Below are 24713 nucleotides of genomic sequence, written 5' to 3'. Positions count from 1 at the left end.
ACCAAAACGGTGCACTGACAGTTATTGGAAAAAAAAGTGCAGTGTAATAATATAAAGAAATATATACATATATATATGATATATGTGTACATAAGGAAAATATATGTACATATTTATATACATATATACACATGGGAGTGAAGTTGAGGGTATGTAACAAAAAAGTGGGAAAGTGTCAAAACATATTAAATGTGCCAAAAAACAAACACATAAAATTAAAAAAATACTTCAACACAAAAACAAACGGGCGCGAAACAAAAAAATCTAAACGCGGCGCGAAACTAAAAACAAAATATATATAGCAGCCAAAACACAGGAAGAGAGATGCACAACAGGCATCAGAACAGCTGGCGTTAAGGAAGTTGGAAAGAAGGGAAAACCAAAAAACCCTCAAAAATAAAACTACACATACATTCTCCCCAAAACCCCCTTGAGGCGAGATAAAGTAAGTGTATCGTTTTCATTTTTTTATTAATTATATATGTATGTTTGTAAATCCTGTATTCTGTTAAAACTAGGAAAATCCGTTTTAACAGGTTGAAAACAAGGGTACAGGAAACGTTAACGGGAAATATATAAAAAAAGCGGAACTTAAAATTTGAGTATTATATACTTCTATTTTCCCTAACGTTAACGGAAAATTCCAAAAAAACAGATATATAAAAAGGAAAAAAAAATAATCGGGTAAATATACTTATATACATATAATATATACTTATATTTACATATATATGTATTAACTTGCGCTTATATTTGTATATATTTAATATATATACACAACAACCACAAAATAAAAAATAAACATTCAAGTATTTACTTGCAAAGAAATTCCGGCAGTACCCAATAACAATTACAGCTAGAATCTACAGTAAAAAGACAAAAATACAAACATACATATATATACATTCAATCGGCAAACAATATGCAATTTGCATTTACCGATAAATCTGATAACTAAACATTCACTTATATTTTTTATTATTAATACCTGCGTATTATAGTTTTTATTTTTATCCACACTTTTCTCTCACGCCGAAAAATATCACGCGTGCAGAGTCATACATATACACACTTGTACATACGGCATACGATCTGCCTATGCTCACATACCCCATATACAGTGGGTACAAATACATATTTTTATTTAATTTAATCATTTAAAAATCGGTTATGTTAAAACTAATTAAACGGTGCGGTTAAATCATAACAACAAATAATATAATACAATACAAATAATTCCATAATACAAAAAAAAAAATTGCTAAAAGAAAGCTAAAAACAACAATATGAAGAGTATTCAAATAAAAATTTCTTCAAAGCCCATTTTGGCAAATATTCCGCAATACCCCTTGTTCTTTGGCAAACAAACACAAGCAGGAGTGCGCACAAACATTTCTGCACAATAATTCGTGTATACCTACCAGTAGGTACAAAGTGCATTGATCTCTCTAACGAGCTCTCAATTGCTCAAGTACATAAATACATATCTACAAGTCCACGCATTAGGGTGTGCCTACATACCCCTACATAAGGACATAAAAACGATAAATAAATACAAGTTCGATTGTTAATAAATTAAAAAATAAATACGACCAGTAATTATAAAAAACTAAATCCGCGTATTTAAGCAATTTAATTCGAATTAAAAACTCTTATTAACTAAAAGAGTCTGCGGTTATACACATATACCGACGTTAAAATTAATTTTGTCAAAAAAAACCTCTATTTACTTAAATGTGTTTTTTATATACGAGCATATAGCTTGAATTCTGTCGGTCGACATTGAGGAACTTTAAATTTATTTCACTATTTTCTAAATGAGCTCAGATTCAAAAGAATCCAAAACAATACAGTCTCTAAAAGTACCTAAAATGATTTCTGAAGAAAAGAGTCCATGTACACCAGCAGAAGCTACACGCTCAAAGCAAGGTGCTACAAAACAAAAACGGGTGAAAGATATTTCATACACCAAATTTATCTCTGAGAGTGACAGTCTAATACGATACTGCACTCGATTTTCATCTTCGCCGGTATTAGAAAATTTTGATAATTTCTGGGCATGTCTCCAAGCTGCATATGACGCAATACTTGTAGTAGAATCTGACGACTCAGATCTACCTGAAAACTTTAAATCCTCGGCTTACGCCAAGTACGAAAACTGTCAATTAAAATTAATTAAAGCAATTGCACCTACTCCACAACCGAGAATAGAGCTGCCACAAATTCAATGTCAAGAGTCAAATTCAGGCATTCATCTCAAGGTACCTGCAAGTGACATAAAAATTTTTCATGGTGGTTATGAACAATGTCCGTCCTTCCGGGATATGTTTACAGCCGTTTACATAAACCACCCAAAACTAACAAATGCACAAAAATTGTATCACCTCCAATACAAAACAACAGGTCAAGCAGGCGTAATAGTAAAACAGTTCGCACTAAATGACAATAATTTCAATTTGGCTTGGGAAACTCTTAAATCTTGGTATGAAAATGAAAGAATATTGGTCGATAAGCAAGTAACGATACTAATGAACTTGCCCAAGATTCAAAAGGAAACAAGTGAAGAATTTGTTATGCTACAATCCACTGTTTCTAATTGTTTGTCGGTTCTATCGACACAGAATATCCCCATAGATAGCTGGGCCCCTATACTGGTAAACATATGCACCGATGCATTACCAGAAAAATCATTATTTTTATGGGAGCAATCGCTCTCATCACGAAGAAAATGCCCCACGTAGCAACAAATGAAAGATGACATCACCGAAAGGGTAGACAAAAAACTAGGTAGAACTAAAAACGTTCAAAACGACCTCAATAGAAGCTTAATAGACCCCAAAGCAGTAGCAACAACAATTTAAATAGAAATTTTTTTAAAAAGCAATCGAACTGTGTGCAGGAAGGCATAAGCTCAAATCTTGCGAGAAATTAAAAAAATTTTATATTATCGACCGAAATAATTATATAAAAACAAAAAGACTTTGTACAAACTACCTGCGAATACACTTAAAGAGTGCGAAAGCAAATTTAATTGAGTTTATTGTCGTAACCGACATCATTCAATGCTGCATTACAGCACATATTCCAGGTCACCCCCAAATAGCGCAAATATGAAGAGAGCCACGGGTTTAGTTGCAACAGAAAATCCCGAAGTGCGAAAACCCGAAAATTGCTAAGAAGCACCATATTGCTCAAAGGCATTAAAAACCCAAACGCTACACAGCGAAAATCAAAGTAGAGTACTACTACCTACAGAAGTTGTCTCCATCGAACACTGAACTGTTTAAACTTAGGGCTTTAACAGACCAAGGATCACAACGATAATTTATAGCGTCTAGGGCACAAAATAGGCTACAACTACCAATAAAACAAGCCAACTTTGAAATTACTGGAATGGGCGAAAGAGTAGTTCAAAACTCTAATAAAATCCAATAATGATACAAAAATCGTAAGCTATGTGGTATTGTCAAATTAGTATCCACGTATGTAGCATTTCAACCTGGTAAAATATAAACTATCTCGCTGCTCCAATTCCGAATAGCCTGGCTAGAAAGACCACCGTGTGCATTAAACACATATATATTCCATCGCACGTACACTCGTCCATGCGCGACATAATTGTCCTAGAAAAATCGACACAGTACACAATATTGGATGATACTAACATCCTTGAACGATTTTATCTTTCTCCCGAGTCCACCAGAGTAGCATAATAAATTCTCAAATTTATAGAACAACACAAAAATAAAATTAAAGGATCACCATACTCCCAAGGTTATACAGCGATGCTCCTAGATTTGCAAAAAGCAAACGTCGCATTTATCTAAGCGCTCCTATGGGTAGTTAATGGGAATCAGCTATAAGAAGCTTCAAATCCCTCTTCAAAAGAGTGAGCGAAAATCACAAATCTCACTCTCGCAAAATCCCTCAAAGGTTTCAAAGGAGCACCCATTCTGGTCATATCTAAGCCAAGCGTGGAGTTGCTAACCTTAATAAACCGATGGTAAAGAAATTTTAAGAAGCATTCTCGCTGAATCCGGAAGGCCACACATTAACGAAAGACAAAAGATTAACACATTACGACTGATACCAAAGGTATAGGCGCTAACCCGAATTTGCTCAGCGACATACGTTCGGCCACCCTTAACAAACGAACATCCAAGTTCCCATCAACAATACACCTAATTCTAAAATACGTTTTGATGAGCTTGATATTCACTTTTCACCCAAATGTTCGAAGATTAGCAAACATCCTCAATGGGCTCTAGACTCTTCTATTATAGAAGACAAACTGATGACCTGGAACAAAGCCTCCACGAACTACGAGGTGTATAAACAAGAGTTTATGCAGAGCAAGACAGATCTCTATTCAGAAGGATGGAAATTCATTTACACTGATGGGTCAAAAAATGCCCACAGCACCGCATATGCAGTGGTTTTCGAGAACTTGGACTACTTTTATCACCATCTTCTGTTTTTACCGCAGAATCATACGCAATAAAAAAAAGCTATATAATGGATCACGTTTTCCAAAGGTAAATATGCTATATGTACCGACAGCCTTGCAACAGCCACAGCTATTCAAAATACATCCAACAGCAACGAAATATAGCAACATAACGCCTAGCTGCCGGCTATGCAACAGTCCAACAAATTCTGTAGAACACATACTGAACATATGTCCCACCTTTCGTAATATACGATGAAACTATGTCGAGTCTTCTCCTTTGAAACTCCTCAAAGAACCGTCAACTGCCAACATAAAAGAAATCTACAACTTCATCTCCAGAGCCCAACTAAAGCATCTCATCTAAAACCAGCATAATAATATTTTACCACAATTCTCATATACTAACATATATTTTTACCCCTTAATTCTAAGCATAAGCATAAACATTAGTATTTAAGTATAACCATAAGTATTAGTATATACATACATATTCATAAGTAAAATCTCATACAAAAAGCCTTGTCGCTAGTGCTGTTATATCTTATAGTATATATTGGGCCACAAATATTTATGCCACATATAAGAAAGAGTCTTGGCGCTTGAAGTCTTTCGACTGGCAAATTTTCCATTATTTGGGTTTGCAACTTCGGCTTGTAAGGAAAGCAATGTGTACAGTTTCCTACAGTTCAACTGCATGCTTCTCTGGCATTAATCAACCATATGCGTTCTCGAAGAAGCGCAACCAACGCTTTTGCCCCTGCGTGCTGATTTCGAAAGTGCAGGAACCGTAAATAAGTGTTAACGTAGTACGAATTTTTTATTCAGTAATAATGGGAATTTGGCATCGTACGGGAGAGGTGCATTTAATAGGCGACCTCCTACTCGGATTAATTTGAATGAAAGCGAGAAATCCGAATACTCATGCAAAAGCCGTTGATTTTTTGCAAGTTTTCGGGTAGCGTGGTGCCTTAAGTCAGTTTTTGGATTTCATTCGCGAATTCCGCAGTTTAAGCGAAAGTATTTTTCATCTTCTCTAATGCTTCGTCTTCTGGGGGAGAGTTGGAAGTGAGTGTTAATTATCCATAAAGCGTAGTCTACCAGGAGGAACTGTGGACCGCCAAACCATATTGAAGTATTCAATTCATCCACGTTGCATCCCGAGACACTTGATCCGCTGGATTTTGTTTTGTTGACATATGTCGCCAACAGACTTTGTCAGTCAATTCTTGGATTACCGAAACTTTATTTCCGACATAGGATTGTAATGTAGATGGATGTGTTTTAATCTCCCAATGAAACACTCTTTTACAATCTGTCAAAAATGTAATTTTCTCGAATCGTCGACTCTACATAGGCGCTACTTGTGACCATAATTTGACAAGAAGATGTGTTGCCGAGAGTTCGAGATGCGGAAGAGACGTGGTCTTCAGCGCAGCCACTCTAGACTTTGCAGTAAGTAGCATATATTTGACGCCACTAGCAGAATAGCTTCGTATGTACATGCAGCATCCATACGCTCTAATTGAAGCGTCGGATAAGCCATGTATTTAGCAGATAGCACTCGACTCAAGGATTACGTGCCGAGAAATGCTAAAAGATGAGAGCTGCAGTAAGTTGGCTTTGAAATTTTGCCAACTAGTGTCAAGGCGCTATGGAATTGACTCATCCCAATCCAGTTTTTGGATCCAAAGCTCTTGCAATAAATTCCTTGCTTTGGTGACTAGTTTGGCTAATAATCCAAAAGGATCGAAAAAGCGAGCAGAGACTGACAAAATTGGCATCCAAAACAAATCGAAACAAGTCCTCTTTCGGCAACCAATGGATTCCTAGTATATTAGTTGAATTTTTGTTATTGAAGCTTAATGACTTCTCAGTACAATCACTGTCAAAAATTTAGGGTGGTTCGAAAACCACTTCGTTAAGGCGAATCCGACCAAGTTTAATATTTTATTTACCTCACTTCTTATAAAATCTAGAGACTCAAAAGTTTCAGATCCTGTTAATAAGTCATCAACATAAAAGTCTCTTTTTATGGCCAATGAACCGAGTGGTTACTTAGTTGTATTAGCATCGCTGAGCATTTGTAAACACCGTGTTGCTGTGGTGCAGGCGCAGTGCCAAAAAATCTAAATTTGCTCTGAGTGATACTCTCTCCACACAATAAGCTGACAGTTTCTATCTTCTTCTTCAAGCATAATTATTTGGCATTGCATTTAGTAATGTCTGCCGTTAAAGCGTACCTGTGTAAGCGGAAACGAAGAAGAGTTGAGTATAATTCTTCTTGGCTGGTTGGACCTCCCATCAAAAGTTTATTTAATAAAATTTGAGAAGAGGTACGACTCCACGCATGAAAGACAACTCGTAATTTGGCTTTTGTGCTCTCTGGTCTCAAAACGCACTTATGCGGAATAAAATAGTGTGGTTCACCCGGGATTTTATTATTTGTTGGGCTCATGTGCCCCAGTGCTTTATACTTATTCATGAAGTCCAGATACATTTTACGAAGTTCTGGATCTTTCAATGTTCTCCTCTCCAGAGTAACTTACGGTCAGCTTTAGAGGGCTTGAAGCCTTCCTGAAGGTAATACTTGAGTTGTATGAATGAAAAAGCTTCTCACACTCTTTGCTCTATTCCTCCAGAGCCCAAAATTCTGGATCCACCAATTTAATATTGTGCGCAATTTTCCAGCCATTAACATTGGGATGGTTTGAATGATTTGCCTAAATACATCGTATAATCCTGAATTCCACCGAAAACTCGACTGTTTTGACATCGAATCCGAAATTTTTGGGCCAAATCCTCTGTCATAAAGTTAACTTGTGATTCTGTATCCAACAAGGCTCTAGCGGGCAGGTATTCTGCATAGCCGGTCCTCACAAGAATAATTGCAGTTGCCAACATTACCCGATCTGGTGCACTTGCTGTATGTATGGCATTTGAAGTTGTTGGTTGCGGTGGAGGTGCAGCAGCAAATGAGATGGGATGCTGTTGCAGTAAATTATGGTGGGATCGATTGCACACGCGACATCGATCCGCTTTGAACTTGGAGACTACATAATCCTTACGCAAACAATTTATGCATAAAGGCACCGATTTGATAAACTCAAATCTCTGTTGCACAGAGAGAGAGTTTTGAAAGTTAAATAATGATCCTTTGATTTGCACTACTGACACGTCGGCTGCTTTGTATTTGCAGCAACTAGAGCTGACTTCGTCCTGTCCATTTGGGATTGCTTAATGTAACTAGCGCTGTCTGCGGCTATGGGTCTCATCCTTGAACACGATGCTCCTTCTGCAGATAGTTGCGGGTATCGTCTGTTTTAGGTGGCTTCAGAATGCTTCCATAATGGTAGCTTGTCGTCATCCAGCTGTTCTTTTCACTTGGATCATGGACAGAGTCAACCTTTGTCATGACTATAATATCGCATTTGTTATTTGCTTCTCTTCGCTAAACGATAGCAATGAGTCATAAACAGCCGATCGATCATCGCGCGCAATGAGGGTGCTGATGGCTTTGGGATAGTTGGCAGCTCAAAAAGTTTTGAAATTGTATTAAAAAATATCAAACATTTATTATCGTAAAATTTTTGAAGACTATCATATTTGACATTTTAAATGCCTTTACCGTTCCCAAAGCTTCTCCAGATAGACAAATAACCAAATTGTTAAATTGGTCAATGTCTGGGATATTTGGATCATTATGAATCAAACTCTCAAACAAACTCATGAAATTTTTAAACTCTGAATATTCTCCCTTGAATTTCGGCACATTAACTTTTGCAGCCTTGAGCTGTGAAATGTTACAGAAGATGTTTCGGCAATAGACATTCTATTTTTCGCTAAAATTGTTTTAATTGTTGACTTGGTTTCAACAATTATGTCCTCTAACTCCCCTCTGCCAGGCATCTTAAATAGGCATTTCATCAATTGTTCACTATGTGAATTTAATATGGCGAGACGGTCGAGACGTCATTCCAATTCGGTTGGATCAAGAGACATATTATTCTCGAGAAGGTCCGTTTTTATGCGCAAAATGCCACTTTTCGCCACCGTACTTTGACGCTTTAAAGATTTTAAGTCGATCAACTCTTTACTCGGAGAGAGGTTGGCGATAGTTGGCTTTGGCTTGCTCATTTTTGCTTTTTTAAATTAAAATTTCCGAAAAGCGATAGAAGTTGACAACAGAAATAAATCTGAACTATTATGATTCGATTGACGAAAACGAAAAGAAAATATCGAAAAAAAAGCGATAAATTTTTTTTTTTTTTTAATTCATAATTGGCAAAAAAGTGACCGAATAGTAAAATTTTATTAATTTTCATTTTTTGTGGTGCTAATTATAAAAGTGTCACACCTCAATGTTTTCGTATAAATGTACACTACCGCAAATCCCTCAATTCCTTTTTCATTTCAATATGCATATTCATATATACGTATTTGAGTAGTATGTAATATGTGTAGAAAATATGTATATAAAAAGTAGTGAAAAAAGGGAGAACCAAAAACTGAAAGTGTGCAGTCGGCCGGTGTTACCTTTACCGCACTTTGTATTATTATTTTTTTAAACTTATTTTTAATATATATTTTATTTTAGTTTCGAAAAGGCCCTTGACGCAAAAGGCACTATTATACTCTTGCTACTTGTTGCTAGAGAGTATAATAGTATTGTTCAGCTAACGGTTGTTTGTATCACTTAAAAGTCATCGAGATACAAACGGAGTTATATATATATATATATATATATGTCTGTTTGTCTGTCCGTCCGTCCGTCCGTACGTGCAAACGATACCGAGTAAAAATTTAACTATCTATATGAATTTTGGTATACATATTCCTTGGCACCCAAGGAGGACTTGATTTTGTAGATGGGCCACTATTACCACGTCCACAAAACGTTATTAAACGATAACCTATAAAGTGCCATAACTAAGCTCGGCAATAAGGTACAAGGCTGTTGTTTATTAAAACGATTTCCATTGGGGCGGGGCATCTACGGGCGTCCTACCTGCCTTCTAATAAGTTTAGTGTATATATCTTCTAAACGATTCAAGCTACAATAACCGAATTCGCTCAGAACAAATTTTTTTGCTGTTTCTACCCAACCTGTGAAAATGGGTTAGTTAAAAACTACGAAAAGAGCGATAAAATTTATAAAATGCGTTAGAGACGTTATATTTTACACCCGAGATGATACGAAAGAGCTAAATGGGACACGTAGTCAAATTTGGATGATGAACGCGGGATCGCCCACATTTAGGTGAAAACCCATGTCTCGATACCTACTCTACCAATTTCAACCAAGTTCGATAAGTAATATTATCCCGACATTTTCACATTACAGTGCAATCAAATCAGACAAACGCCACGCATACTTCCATATAACACAATTTTAAACTTCATCTGATTCTTTCACTTTCCAGCAATCAATGTATCCGTATGAGACTTTGCACGAATAGTGTCTTTGAGGTGTGTCCCTTTCTGATTAAATATTTCTCAAATCGGACCGAAACTATTCAAGACCCCACATACCGAATAAGTGAACCCCTGTTCCTATTACGAAAGTTATATCGGAAATATCGGTCAATCTGTTAGATATATTATTGCTACTCGGAGTGAATTTATTTCTGATATTAGTATCAAAATTGAATCGGATCAATAATTCCTTTAGTTTCCATATACCTATTAGAAATATTTTCCAACTTCCGGCTGACTATATACCGCATATATCGGCAAATATGTGAGTTGTCTTAATAAAATAGAGGAAGCGTGTTTTCTAATACCAGTTCATCTTTGCGTCTAAAATGGATATAATCGGAAGAATACTTTGCCTTGATTCCATATAACTAATATATGGATTTTCAAACATCTACCTTTATAAAACTCAGCGGACATAGTACTACTGTCAAACATTTATAAAGCCGGGTCAATACTACCCCTATCTGCCATAAGATATCTTAGCAAATTAACTCAACGTATAATATTCGTTATACCGAAAATATGTGAAATTGATCAATGAATTCCCAAACTTCCGTATACTACATTTATTGATTTTCGTTCTTCTAACAAACCTTATGCCGAATATGTCGGTCAGTATATGAGGTACATATTTATAAAATTTTATCGAGTATACCTGAGTAATTTCAAAACTTTGTTCAACCAGCCCAGACCTTTTCTATCCATAATATACCCTATATAGTTATTTCCGGCATCACGTATGTTTTTAAACCGTTAGGTTGGTCAAAGTGTGTGATATGTTAGAGAAATTAAGTGGACAGGCTCTCTTTAAAAAAATGTAGTTGAGCGCTTAATATGAATTGAATTGGTTTAAGCCGCATACCCCTAATATTATTAATTCCGATCCTCTGGTTGACATTTCGCAAATTACCTCAATATATTGAATTTAGCCTTTTCGATTGAGTTATAAAACTAATTTAGTCTATGACGTATAATATAAATTCGAAACATTTTTTAAATAAAATTTTTCCACTACCTGAAGGTATTTCCTCAGCTTTGATCCTGGAATTTGCAATAGTATGAAATCTTCGGTTACATACGGTATAAAGTAAATTGGGTTGAAATTGGTCGAGAACTTCCTTAGATATAGGATTTCATCTAGGAAGTGCTACTCCCATTGTCCAATTTTTAAATTATCTTATTTGAGAAATTTAATGCTTCTTACGTATTTATTTTGTGAGGTATCGCACTTTTTGAGATATAACCTATTATTTTGTAGGCGTGATAGGTCCGATTACGTCCACCACATACATAACTCCATATCTATCTCGATTAGTTCTCGCGTGTGTATCGCCCCGAAAAACTTTGTTGAATCAGGGAACAATAAATACTGAATGATGATTTATTATGGGGGGTATATAAGGAACATTTGCTACGACCACCTTTACAACATACAAATTTTTGAGTAAAGTTAAGAATTTCATTTTAGAAGCATTGAAGTGCAGAAAGTATGAAAGTTCATCTAGATAAATCTTTTGAAAGAAAAAGGTGAGTTTTGGAGGAAGCGAATATATTTAATAAATTCTCTTACGTTAAATCTCTAAAATATCTCTTTCCCGTTTTTATATACGGTATGTAACATATGCAAAATTTGCAAAGCCTATGTCAGAGCTCTTGAGGGCGGAAGAAATTACAAGCTGTTATACCAAAATATCCTTCACCTAAGGGCAGATAAGTCAAACCATTATATAGCCGCCATATTAACATAAGAAGAAAAACCGATCATATCACACATTTAAGGAAATTCCCTATTGTGGATACAAGCAAGTTTACTGGTCAGAGCAATTGTAAATAATACAAATTGAAGTTAATTTCATTTTTTAAATGTGTTAATATTTAATAAACTATCAATGCAATCAGACGTGCTTGGTAAAAATATTTTTTATAGGCAATTTTGTTTTTGCAACGTCATATTAATTAATTTTAACGCTTAAGATAAAAGCTTAGCCAAAAAAATATTTTTTATTCATACAGTTATTATAAGCTGTTTTAGGGAACTGTTTTTATATACTTAACAGGTTATATTTAATTTGCCACGAAGTTTGTTTCCAGAAGGAAACGTCGTAGACCCTATAAATTATATATCTGATCAGCATGATGAGCTGAGTCGATTTAGCCATTTGCGTCTGTCAGTCTGTCTGTATATACGCGAACTAGTCACTCAAGTTTGGAGGTATCGATCTGAAATTTGAACACGTCTATTTCTCCTCAAGAAGTAGCCAATATCGGACCACTATGGCATATAGCTGCCATACAAACTGAACGATCGGAATCCTGTACTTGTATGGAACACTTTTTCATTGGACGAGATATCTTAAAAAAATTTTGCACGGGTCATTACCTAAGCTAATAATGCAGTATTCGAAGAAGTTGTTTAGATCGCATCCCTATGGCATATAGCTGCCATACAAACTGAATGATCGAAATTAAGTTCTTGTAAGGAACGGTATTATAACCTCGGTGCAGTCGAAGGTAACGTTTTTTCTTGTTAGTTCCTGACCTGCCATACATATAATTTACATTAGTTTTACGCATAGAGTTCAAATATTTTTTTCTTCAATAACTATGCATGTGTTATTACACATTATATATGTGATTTGATAAAATAAACATTAATACTTGTCCTTAAAAATTCTTGTTTTTCACAAATTTTTATATGTTTTTCAGATAAGGACCCAATAACCAAATTTTTTATACGATTTATGTCTTTTACACGGCTTTTTCTGGAATTAATCTACCGTGTAAAAACAGAATTGACTACAAGTGAAAAGAAGACGTGCGCCTTTCTATATGCTACTTCCCGTCGCTTAGATGCGCGATAAGCAACCACACCACAGGTTTGTATAATATTAAAATTCAAACCAAATACTACAAAGAAAGAGTTGTTGGCGCCTTGCTGAGACCCCTGGAAAACACTCTAATTAATTTAAAGTAGGATATCTAACATCGTGCTGAGGGTGCATCACAAAACCCTATACAATTTATTAGTGCTCCGATAAACGTTTTCGTATTCTTTCGTTTATAAGAAATTCATAGCATTCATTTCAAAGAACTCACCCAATCTACAAGATAAAATATTTGATATCCTCCAGCGTTATTTAAACCTTTGGTCACGAATCGCCAGGAAGAATGAAGTCATAAAAGAACATTTAACCAAAAGTAGATATTTTATATCATAAGAAAACAAAATTCCCGTTCAAGTCATATTGATTAAGAGAAGTAGTCTATGTAAAGCTCAATAAAATATGGGGAATAAGCTATTTCCCAGATACAGAAAACAAAAATAGGGAAAGAAAACAGAAATAGTGCAATCGTAACTGAAACAGGAAAAATAGGAAACTAAACTGGATAAATATGAAAGACAAGTTAATAATGAGTAGAGATTCCACGTTCTCGTTCTTACGGTTCAAGCAAAATCCTACGCAGGTATACTCAGACTAAAGAAAGATAACAACAGAAATATAAGATATATAGACTCCTTAGAAATCGCGTCAAGATGGATTTCTGGTAATTCAGACAGCGACTGGAAGCTAATAAAAAAAAATAAACAATGTATTATAAAATAATAATGGACTGGTTATCATAAATCAAACTAACATAAATAGAACAAATAAGAAAGGTCTAAGTTCGGGTGTATATAGAATTTTTTATACTCTTGCAACTTCCAAGGATCAAAGCCGGCGAAATAATAGTAAGTGGTGGCAAGACTTTTATTGAACAAGTAAGGAAGGACTAAGTTCGGGCGTTATCGAACATTTCATACTCTTGCAACTTGTAAGGATCAAAGACGGCTAAGTACCTTCATGTGTTGGCAATATTAAAAAATGTAGCGAAAGGCTTCATTGTTCGACGAAACCGTGATTGTATTACAATCAAATTTGGTAACATACTAACTTATTTTGAAGGTTTTAGACACACTTAGTTTTATTATTATAATTTACTACCCGTCAGCGAAAATTATACTAAAATCATTGGGGGCAGAGAAATGGAAGGGCTGATGGAAGATTTCATTCATTTTTGACATTGCTCATTGAGAACTTATTTTAAGCAATTTTATGAACATATATGTATAAATGGAGTGAAGTCAGCCGGACGTTTTAAAATCGTTAATATCATTTATGTGGGGGCTAAGGCAGTTTTCGCCCGATTTTAACCATTTTATAAAAATCGGTTCTCTCAATTTCATTAAAATAACTAGCATATTGGCCGATATATGTGGTATAAAGTCAATTGGAAGTTCAAAAATCCTTATATTAGGTATGTACATGAGGACAAGGGGAAGTATTGATCCGATTCAACCCAGTTTTGACATACAGGCATACTGTTATCAGGAAAGGATTGGTTCCGAATTGAAATAACATGTCTCACAGATTGACCGATATTTTCAATAAAATGTTCGCTGTAGGAGCTGGGGTCCACATATTTCGTTTTGGGAGGCATGAAGGTGGCCTACTTAAAGCGCTCTATTCGGGAAAAGTTTTACTCCGATATATTCATTGGTGCTGGATTGGCGTACTGGAAAGTGGAAGAACCAGATGGAATTTTAAATTGTTAAATGGGAAGTAGGCGTTGGTTTTTGTACGTTTTCACCCATTTTCAGTATTTCCTCTACTGTGATCCTTGCAAGTTGCAAGAGTATAAAATTTTCGATTACACTCGAACGTAGCACTTCCTTACTTGTTTTGTAATATTTTGTTTTGCTTATTTCCAGGTACTTGGAAGTTTTATAAAGTTATCTTTTCTATAGGAATGTACTCTAGAACGGATTTCTAGTTAAAAATCAACCTATGAGCATTTTTAACATAATCGGTATCACTCTGTATCGGAAAAATGGATATTCAGGGTTTGGGAAAGTCTAAACTGAATTCTGAATATTGAATTGAAAAGTCAACGGGAAGTAAAACAAGTACATAGGTACATTGGTGATAGAGGTAGTACTGGACCAATACATATTGTCATTTTTATCAGCATGATACACTATTATCAGGAAATATGGCTTTTAAATAAAGCAAACACAAAACACCGATTGTGTAATATTTTGGGTATAAGGCCACCCATAATGGCGTGAAAAAAAACGTATACCATTAGGAAAACAAATATTACCTGAATCAGTTTAGGACCTGTTTTAACAGCAGTTACCGAATTCCAATGTTTGTATGATAATTTGTTTGTGTAAATATCTTATGCAAACTTATGAGTTATTGACATGTTCGTTTTCGCCTTAATTTTCTTGTATTAATTATTTACGAAAAAGGCTGCTAATGCTATTTAAATATTACTTGTATATACCACTATATATGTACCACTTACTTTATAAATCGATTAGGACAAATATGAACAGGGTAAGACAAATTTTTGTGATACGAAGTCGATTTTAGCATAATATATTACTACAAATGGTACTCTACTATATGTTAATTGACTATTAATACTCATATCAAGCACGAAAATATGTATTCATAAAATTCAATTCGGAATTATAGTTTATTCACTCTCCTGGTAACTGACCAAGTATATAATTATTACAAATATCTTTAGATAAATAGTGGCAATAGTTCTGTACATTTTACGTTAAATGTGTGCGTCTTAAGTTATAGGTATGCTGTATTGTGCTATCGAACTACTCATATTTAATTCTGGTGAACAGTTTTCGGTCGAACAGCTTCTGTTTTTAAGTAAGAGTTGCTATATGATTTAATCCCAGAAACAATGTTTGCATGTTCAATTAATTGATAACCCTAATCTAATATCCTTACTGAATTACAAACACAACATATAGACATACATACATATATGAATACTTAATGTGCAAAAGTACATAAGTACTGATCAAAAAACATTTTATTTCAGTTTGTTCTTATAGTTCGTGCTGTTATGTTGTCGATTATCCACGTTCTAAGAATGGATACTCCAAATCTTCTGTTCTCAGAAATAAAATTAAGGAAGCAAAAAAATTATGACAATAAATATTCAAATTGGTCATTGAATAGTGCGTTAAAAGATTATTCACCCCATTCAACAGAGAATGAAACCATAGAACGATATGATCAAGTAAGTATATTTATAAGTACATATACTCGTATGTATATTCCGTATATAATAGGTTTTCATAACTCATCGGATAACTATTATTACTTTAATCTAATATATAAAAATCTATTATTATTATAATTTTAATCTAATATATAAAAATCCCGTGCCACGGTGTCATTAAACTGCTCCGAAACGGCCTGAACTATTTTTTTTTTAATTTTTATACTCTCGCAACTTGTTGCTACAGAGTATAATAGTTTTGTTCACCTAACGGTAGTTTGTATCACCTAAAACTAGTCGAGTTTGATATAGGGTTATATATACAATACATATAATATATAAATGATCAGGATGAAGAGACGAGTTGAAATCCGGGTGACTGTCTGTCCGTCCGTCCGTCCGTCTGTGCAAGCTGTAACTTGAGATATCTTTATGAAACTTGGTACACATGTTTCTTGGTATCGTAAGGCGGTTGGTATTGCAGGTGGACGTAATCGGACCACTGCCACGCTCACAAAACGCCATTAATCAAAAACAAATGAATTGCCATAACTAAGCTCCACAACGAGATACAAGACTCTTATTTGGTATACAGCATCACATTAGGGAGGGGCATCTGCAGTTTAAAGTTTTTTTAAAGTGGGCGGGGTCCCTCCTCCTAATAAGTTTAATGTGCATATCTCCTATACCATTGTACCTATTATAACAAAATTCACTGAGAATCAATTTTTTTAGCATCTCTATCGACAGTGTGAAAATGGCAACCCCGCCCACTCCCCATAAAACGGTACTGTTAAAAACTACTAAAAGCGCGATTAACCAAGCACTAAACAAGCCAGAGACATTAAATTTTATCTCTGGGATGGTATAAAATGATTCTATAGGAACCACGTGTGGGCGTGGAACCGTCCACTTTTAGGTGAAAATCCATATCTTGGGATCTGCTTAACCGATTTCAACAAAATTCGGTACATAACATTCCGCTCATATTTCTATGGTATAGCACGAAAATGGGCGAAATCAGATTACAACCACGCCTATTTCCCATATAACATCATTTTATAGTCCATCTGACTTTTTTACTTTCCAGTATGCAAATCAAGCAACAATGATTATAACAGCGTAAAACTTTGCGCGAATAATACGTTTAAAGTATGCCACCTTGTGACCAAAAATGATCTAAATTGAATCAAAGCTGTTCAAGCCCCTAGGTACTGAATATGTGGACCCCAGTGCCTTTTTACCGAAAATATCGGTCAACATAGAACAAGGCGGCAAGATCCACAAAAAAATCTAAAACGAGTATACTATTTGACTTTGTGAAAGTATAAAATGTTCGGTTACATCCGAACTTAGCGTTGTTTTGCTTTATCGTCATTGTCCGATCGTCAATGGATTACAATCAAATTTGGCATCGTATAAACTTATTTTAAAGGTCATAGACTCACTTAGTATAATTTACTTCCCGTCTGTTTAAAATTGAAATTGTAATTGTGTGAATAACATATGCGAAATTAAAATGCCCGTGTCACCAAATGTATAACAAACAATTTATTAATTATATATATATTTGAAACTTTAAGTAGGTGTTATTTTTCCTAAGGTAAAATATTTATTTGCTTAATTTATTTATCTATTTCGGAGGCCGATACAGGTATTGAATGTATTGAACGAAGCCGTATCGTTGTCGATCAAAAAGGTATACTGCGCGCCGGATTACGCTGTTGTAATCGAAAACTGATGACGTGGTGCTTAGGATGGTGGACGAATCGAATTGTCGCGCGCTTGACCGCTTTCGTATCGAAGTGTAAAAACAAATCTTGTGGGCTGTCCTGTTGTCCTTCCTTTTTGTTGAGTAGGGTAGTGTACAGGTACGGTGTATTGTGTTGTGTGCGAGTGTGTTAGTCAGTATTAAGGTGCGCCAGTTTTTGACGAGTAGAGTGATGTCCCCCTAGGCGAATTTGTTACATAGTATTATACGTAGTATAGGCTGTTGCATACTCCTGGTGGAGTAGCCGAGGGAGTGGCGTACATGCTGTAAGCGTTTAAAATGACTTTGGTTTTAAAACATATTTGGTGCGTATTTAGGTGTGCTTACGGTAAGCAAGTTTATCTATTTGTAGGAGTAGTCATGTTGATCTACTTGAATTTGTTGTTGATTTTACAACTCATGGTATTTGCGTTTTTTCATATTACTGAATTGTTAGTGAGGACACAATCTCGAAGGTTTGGCGTTCTTGCTGGTGTTTCGCATCGTACCTCTTGTTGAGGTCCTTTAAATATTATTTTTTCCATCGGCATCATTAAGGATAGCAATTCCACGTATGACTCAGGTGTGACCAGAATGGATGCTCCTTTGAGAAGATACCCTGGTGGCAGAGTAATGAAATTGGAGGGATCTTGCGAGCGTACAGCGATTGGACGTGAATTGAGAATAACGTAATGTAGAAATTCGATATATTACAATAATATTTGTAATGTCCATTTGCTCTTTGAAGTAGGATTTTAATGCTTTTAAGAGCTGATTCTCCCAAACCACCAATATGAGGAGCGCTTAGATATATGCGATTAGAGCGACCTTTGCTTGTTGTAAGGCTTGGTGTATCTCTGTATCGCATTGGGAGTATGGTGATACATTAAGTTTATTATTCAATTGTATTATAATTTTGATATTGTACTATAGGACACATAACATGTCGATTTTTCGACTGTTTTGATATATTAGGTAAAGTTAAAAGTTCGTTCGGTTTTTATCCAAGAGATGTCGTTATTGTCCATAGTATTAGTGTTACGTGTCGCATCATGTCATACTATACGGCGCTGAAAACGTGTTTATTCGCGCTAAAAGTTTGTCTTTAACAGTTTTTCGATTGATTGACTCAGTACGTTGTAAGCGCTCGTCAAAGATGGACACCAGCAAAGAGAAAATTCGCTATATTTTACAATTTTTCTTCGATCAAGGCGAAAAAGCAGCCAAAGCGACTGAAAAAATTAATTTAGTTTATGGGCCCGATACTGTAAACGAACGTGTAGCACAAAAGTGGTTTGCTAGGTACCGTTCCGGTAATTTCGATGTCAAAGATGCACCACGCGTCGGGAGGCCTCTCGTCGAAAATTGCGATTAAATCATGAAAATAGTGGAAACAGACCGTCACGTGAGCACTTATTTAATTGCTGAGGAACTAAAGATAAGCCAGAAAACCGTTTGGAACCCTTTACATAACCTTGGATTCAAAAAGAAGGTCGATGTTTGGGTGCCACACGAACTAGCGCAAAAAACATGATGGACCGAATTTCCATCTGCGAATCGCTGCTGAATCGTAACAAAATCGACCCGCTTCTGAAGCGGATTGTGACTGGCGATGAAAAATGGGTCACTTATGACAACATCGAGCGCAAACGGTCGTGGTCAAAGCTCGGGGAAGCGGCCCAGACGGTGGCCAAGACCGGATTGACTACTACAAGCTGCTCCCCTATGGCCAAACGCTCAATTCGGCCCTCTAATGCCAACAACTGGACCGCTTGGAGGCAGCACACATCCAGAAGAGGCCATCTTTGATCAACAGAGGCCGAATTATGTTCCATCAGGACAACGCCAGGTCACACACGTCTTTGGTGATGCGCCAGAAGCTCCGGGAGCTCGGATGGGAGGATCTAATGCACCCACCTTATAGTCCGGACCTGACACCAAGTGATTACCATCTTTTCCTGTCCATGGCGAACGCGCTTAATGGTGAGAAGTTAGCCTCAAGAGAGGCCTGTAAAAATTGGTTCTACGAGTTTTTTGCCAATAGGGAGGCACGAGAGGGGTATAATGAAGTTGGCATCTCGTTGGCAACAAGTTTATGAACAAAACGGCTCATATTTGACTTAAATCGGACAAATGCACACAAAGTTATCATCTTTTGAAAAATCAATAAAAAACCGAACGAACTTTTTACTTTACCTTATATATATGTTAAAGTGCGTATGCACTAATTTGGCAAGTAGTAGCGCGCCACATATCTCATGCATTTTGAAATAGTTTCTTTCTTTAATTTTTAATTTGAATTTCTCACAAGATTTTAATATATGCCCTTTTGTGCATAGTTCGCATGACGTATGTTTTTTCTGTTGGGATGTGAACGATTGCGTTTTATAAAAGCTTCTGTTTATATTGATATTGCTTCTAGCTTGGGGTCTGTTGAAGCTTCTATTGAAGTCATTTTGATAGTTTTTGGTTTTAATAATTTTTGTGTCTACTCTTTGAGCGATTTCGTACTGGGTAATTAGAAAGTCCACCAATATTCTTTTGTTTTCATATCTAGATTTTAGAGTTTCCTAAGCCAAATTGAAATTGTCGTCATTAAGTGCGAACTGTTTATTATATTTATTACTATTGCGCCTGCTTGAGCTTTAGTTTTGTATCGGAGGTGATACAATTTTTTTGCTTGTGATAATTTTGGATGGTTGATGTATACGGCTGTAAACATGTCCCAGAAGGACGGCCATTCTTCATAACCTCCTTAAAATGTTTTTGTGTCACATGCAGGCTCCTCGAGGTGGATGCCTGAACTTGCCTCTTGACTTTGTACTTGTGGCAGCTCTACTCTCGGTTGTAGAGTAGGTGCAATTGCTTTTATTAGATTTAGTTGATCGGAGATCATAGCTTTTGTAGCTTCATAATGGTCTTAGCAGTTTTCATATTTGACGTAAGCCAATGAGTTAAAATTGTGGGGTAGATCTGAATCGTGGAGACGTGTCCAAGAGATTTGTAGAGATTTGTAATTTTGATTACTAGTACTGATACAGAGTAGTCTTGAGTCGGTGAAGGTGAAAATCTAGTGCAGTATCTTGCTAACCTGTCACTTTCTGAAATAAATTAGTAACCTGTTTTGAGCGTGCAGCTCCTGTAGGTGTATTTTCATTTGTGTCGTTATTAACCATTTTGGTTACATAATGTAGTAATATATGTGTCAAAGTTGATTAACATTTCGTATTGTAACGAAGCTTTTACTGCTCCGCTTCTTGTGATTTGCTGAGGTATACTCGTCGTGTCTAGGCTTCATTACAATAAATTTGTAAACTGTGGGGTTCTTTTTACAAACCGGTATTTGTTAAATTTCCGTACAAAATTCCTTCCGCGTTGTAGTGGTGTTACCCAATGATAGCGATGGCAGAGTAGTGGTTTACGTGGCCCGTTAGCGCGTCACTATCACGCGGAATTACGGAGGGCAGTCGCAGCGGCCGCGATGCCAAGCGTGGAGCAGGTCAGAGGATCGACTCACTATCTACTTCACGTGTGACTTTCAGCCTTCGCCCACTAAGGAGTGAAATGCCTGCCAGAGGATCGACTCACTGCGAGACATTCACTCTTTTCCGTAGTAACGTCGTCCGCCTTTCCGCGCTTCTGTTGAATAGCTCTTATACGATAGCGTATTCTACTCTGCCGCGCTCTGGGTGTGCTAAGCGACTTAGGATGACTTACGTTTTGTGTCCTGTGGTGATGATGGCTTCGACGACGATTCTACCACTGCGTGAGTTGGCGCTCGTGTGTGCTACGACGACGACGCTCGGATGTTTTCTGCCGGCGCTCGTTAGGCTTAGAGGACAATGCCCTGCAGCGTGGGTTGGCACTCGTGGGTGCTACGATGACGACGCCCAGATGTTTCTACCGGCGCTCGTGTAGGCTTAGGTGACGATGTGCTGCTACTTGCGTTGACGCTCGTGGTTGCTACGACGACGACGCCCAGATATTTCTGCCGGCGCTCGTATAGGCTTAGAGGGCGATGCCCTGCAGCGTGTGTTGGTACTCGTGGGTGCTACGACGACGACGCCCAGATGTTTCTGCCGCAGCTTGTGTAGGCTTCGACGGCGGTACTGCTGCTACCCGTGTAGGCTTCGATCCCGATTCTGCCGCAGCTCGTGTATAGCCGTGCAAAATACCGAAAAGTTAAGGGTTGAGTCGGTCAGAGGATCAACTCACTACCGAGCTCACCCTTAACGAACTGCGTTCACAACTTAGGACACTACGACTAGCCAGAGGATCGACTCACTGCTAAGTCTAGTGTCATGCGTCTGATCGCTGTTACAGTCCTGTGCTGACTGCCTCATGATCGGCCTGCTTACTTTCGTTCGCAACATGTTGTTTTAGGATGGCGTATGTTGCTAGGGGTGGCGTGGTTTTCCCACTGCAGCCCACTACATATTGTGTTGTTTACATGGCATGGTATGACTGTTGTGTATGAGAACTTGTATACTCGCAAGGGTTTTAACAGGGTGCGTCTTCATGTGTTGTGTGGGCTAAATTCCATGTAGATATTTAGTTCTCACAGTATGTATGTATGTGTTTATGTTCTTATGCAATTCAGAGCTCGTTGAAGAGATTAATGCGATTCTTGTTTTGTACGCAATCCTGTTTGTTTTTGTTTGCCAGAGAACAAGGGGTATTGCAAGATAATTGCCAATGAGGACTTAGAAAAAATGTATATATTTGTATAAATTTTTGTTAGTGGGTGATTTATTTGTTATAATTATTTAATTTTTTTTTTGATTTTGACGCAAACATTTTGACAAATTTATATTTCGCTTTAACGCCATTTAATTGTTTACGGAATATAACGATCACTTTTTATAAAAGAACTAAAATTTTTAGTAATTCGCTTATACATATATTTTGCAATAAAAAGGTAGCGCGAAAACGAATTTGATAACAAGTATGGAAGTTCTAAGTTCGGGTGTAACCGAACATTTTATACTCTCGCAACTTGCAAGGATCAAAGCCGGGAAATTACTTCAGGTGTTGGCAGAATTTTATATTAAAGGAAATATTGATCCGATTCAACCCATTTTTGACACAAAACATACTATTATCGAGAGTTTCATATACTTATTTTATTATCTGAATTTTAATTATATATCTTACACAATGACCGATATTTTCGATAGAAAGTCCGAATAGAATAGGCGTAATCGGACCACTACCACGCTTACAAAACGCCATTAATCAAATAAATTGCCATAACTAAGCTCCACAATAAGATACAAGACTGTTATTTGGTATACAGGATCACATTAGGGAGGGGCATCTGCGGTTTAACATTTTTTTTAAAGTGGGCGTGGTCCCGCCCCTATTGGGTTTAATGTGCATAAATCCTAAACCGCTGAACCTATAATAATAAAATTCACTGTGAGCAAATGTCTTTAGTACCTCTATCGACTAAAAGCCCGATAAATCAAGTACTAAACACGCCAAAGACATTAAATTTTATCTCTTGCCTTCAATATTAGACAGTGGGCGTGCCACCACTCACTTTTAGGCGAAAACGCATATCTTGGGATCTGCTCAACCGATTTCAACCAAGCTCATAACATTCTTCTCAAATTTCTATATTATAGTGCGAAAATGGTTGTAATCGAATTACAACCACGCCTATTTCCCATATAATACCATTTTAAATTAAATCTTATTCTTTCACATTCCACTATGCAAATCAAGCACCAATGATTGTATCGGGGTAAAACTTTGCGTGAATAATGCGTTCAAAGTATGCCACCTTGTGACCAAAAATTCTCTAAATCGAACAAAAACTGTTTAAGCCCCTAGGTACTAAATATACGGACCCCAGTGCCTATAGTTGACTTTTTACCGATAAAATCGGTCAATGTGTAAGACATATAATTGAAATTCATATAATAAAATAAATAAATGAAACTCTCGATAATGGTATGTTTTTGTGTCAAAAATGGGTTGAATCGGATCAGTACTTCCTTTAATATAAAATTTTGGCAACACTTAAAGTAATTTCCCGGCATTTGATCCTTGTAAGTTGCGAGAGTATAAAATGTTCGGTTACACCCGAACTTAGAGCTTCCCTACTTGTTTTTATTTATGTTGTTGTGTTTAGGTGCTGTGTAGTTTCGCGCCGTTTATTGTTTTAATTGGTTTACACGAGTACATGTTTGTTTTTATTTTATTTTTTATTGTATATGAGTTTGTTATTATATAGGTATATAAGTAGATATACATCTCACTGCACTTTTTACCGTAGCATATCTGTATTTATATGCGACTTTGTTTTGTTTTTCGTCACCACAATTGTTCTTAATAAAATTATATATATTTTTTTTTTGTTAATATTTTTTTATATTTTTATAAAAATCCGAAGGTGCCTTTCAGATAGGCTCGAAAAACCATGTTTAAAACTTTAATTTCATTAAAATAATTCGTACATTGGGTGATATATGTGATATAAAGTCAACTGGAAATTCGGAAATAGGTATATGGCGGCTAAGGGAAGTACATTTTGCCACCAACTCCTATAAAGCCCTCTTCTAACATCTCGGGTGTAAAATTTATTGTCTCTGAAGAATTTGGTTATATCTTTATCGCGCTTTATCGCGCAATAAAAGCAAAAAGGTGATAAAAGATTATATATATTACTTAGTGCGTTAAATAAAAAAATAATTTCAAATACAGCTAAAAGGGCGGATCTGTTATAAAAACACATCTTGGAGATCAGTTGGTGACCTCCGTCAACATCACCACTATTGCTATTAGCACCAAGATCTTGGAGGCCTCGCCAGAGACCCACCACCCGAAATAATGCGATCACAAAAAGTTTTTCTTCAATTAATTGATTATTTCGTTGACTGTATGGCATGTAGCGCCGTCTTGTTGGAAGCATTAGTCATGGCAATGTCACACCAAACAATGACTTTTTGAAAATGTAAGGGT

The 24713-nt window shown here is 36.3% G+C and overlaps 1 protein-coding gene across 2 annotated transcripts in view; it reads left to right on the top strand.

Annotated features, from left to right (window-relative positions):
* The window catches only part of LOC138855683 (gustatory and odorant receptor 22-like), a 1003612-nt gene that overhangs the window by 32365 nt on the left and 946534 nt on the right, over positions 1 to 24713 (top strand). For both annotated transcript variants that reach the window (XM_070112940.1, XM_070112939.1), the window contains exons 2-3: positions 12632 to 12801; positions 15815 to 16015. In XM_070112940.1, the coding sequence (XP_069969041.1) occupies positions 15839 to 16015 (177 nt within the window). In that variant the 5' untranslated portion in view covers positions 12632 to 12801; positions 15815 to 15838. The remainder of the gene's footprint in view (positions 1 to 12631; positions 12802 to 15814; positions 16016 to 24713) is intronic.

The sequence above is a fragment of the Bactrocera oleae genome, chromosome 2, assembly GCF_042242935.1.
Source record: "Bactrocera oleae isolate idBacOlea1 chromosome 2, idBacOlea1, whole genome shotgun sequence".
Lineage (NCBI taxonomy): Eukaryota > Metazoa > Arthropoda > Insecta > Diptera > Tephritidae > Bactrocera > Bactrocera oleae.
This window is presented reverse-complemented; position numbering and strand designations above follow the sequence as displayed.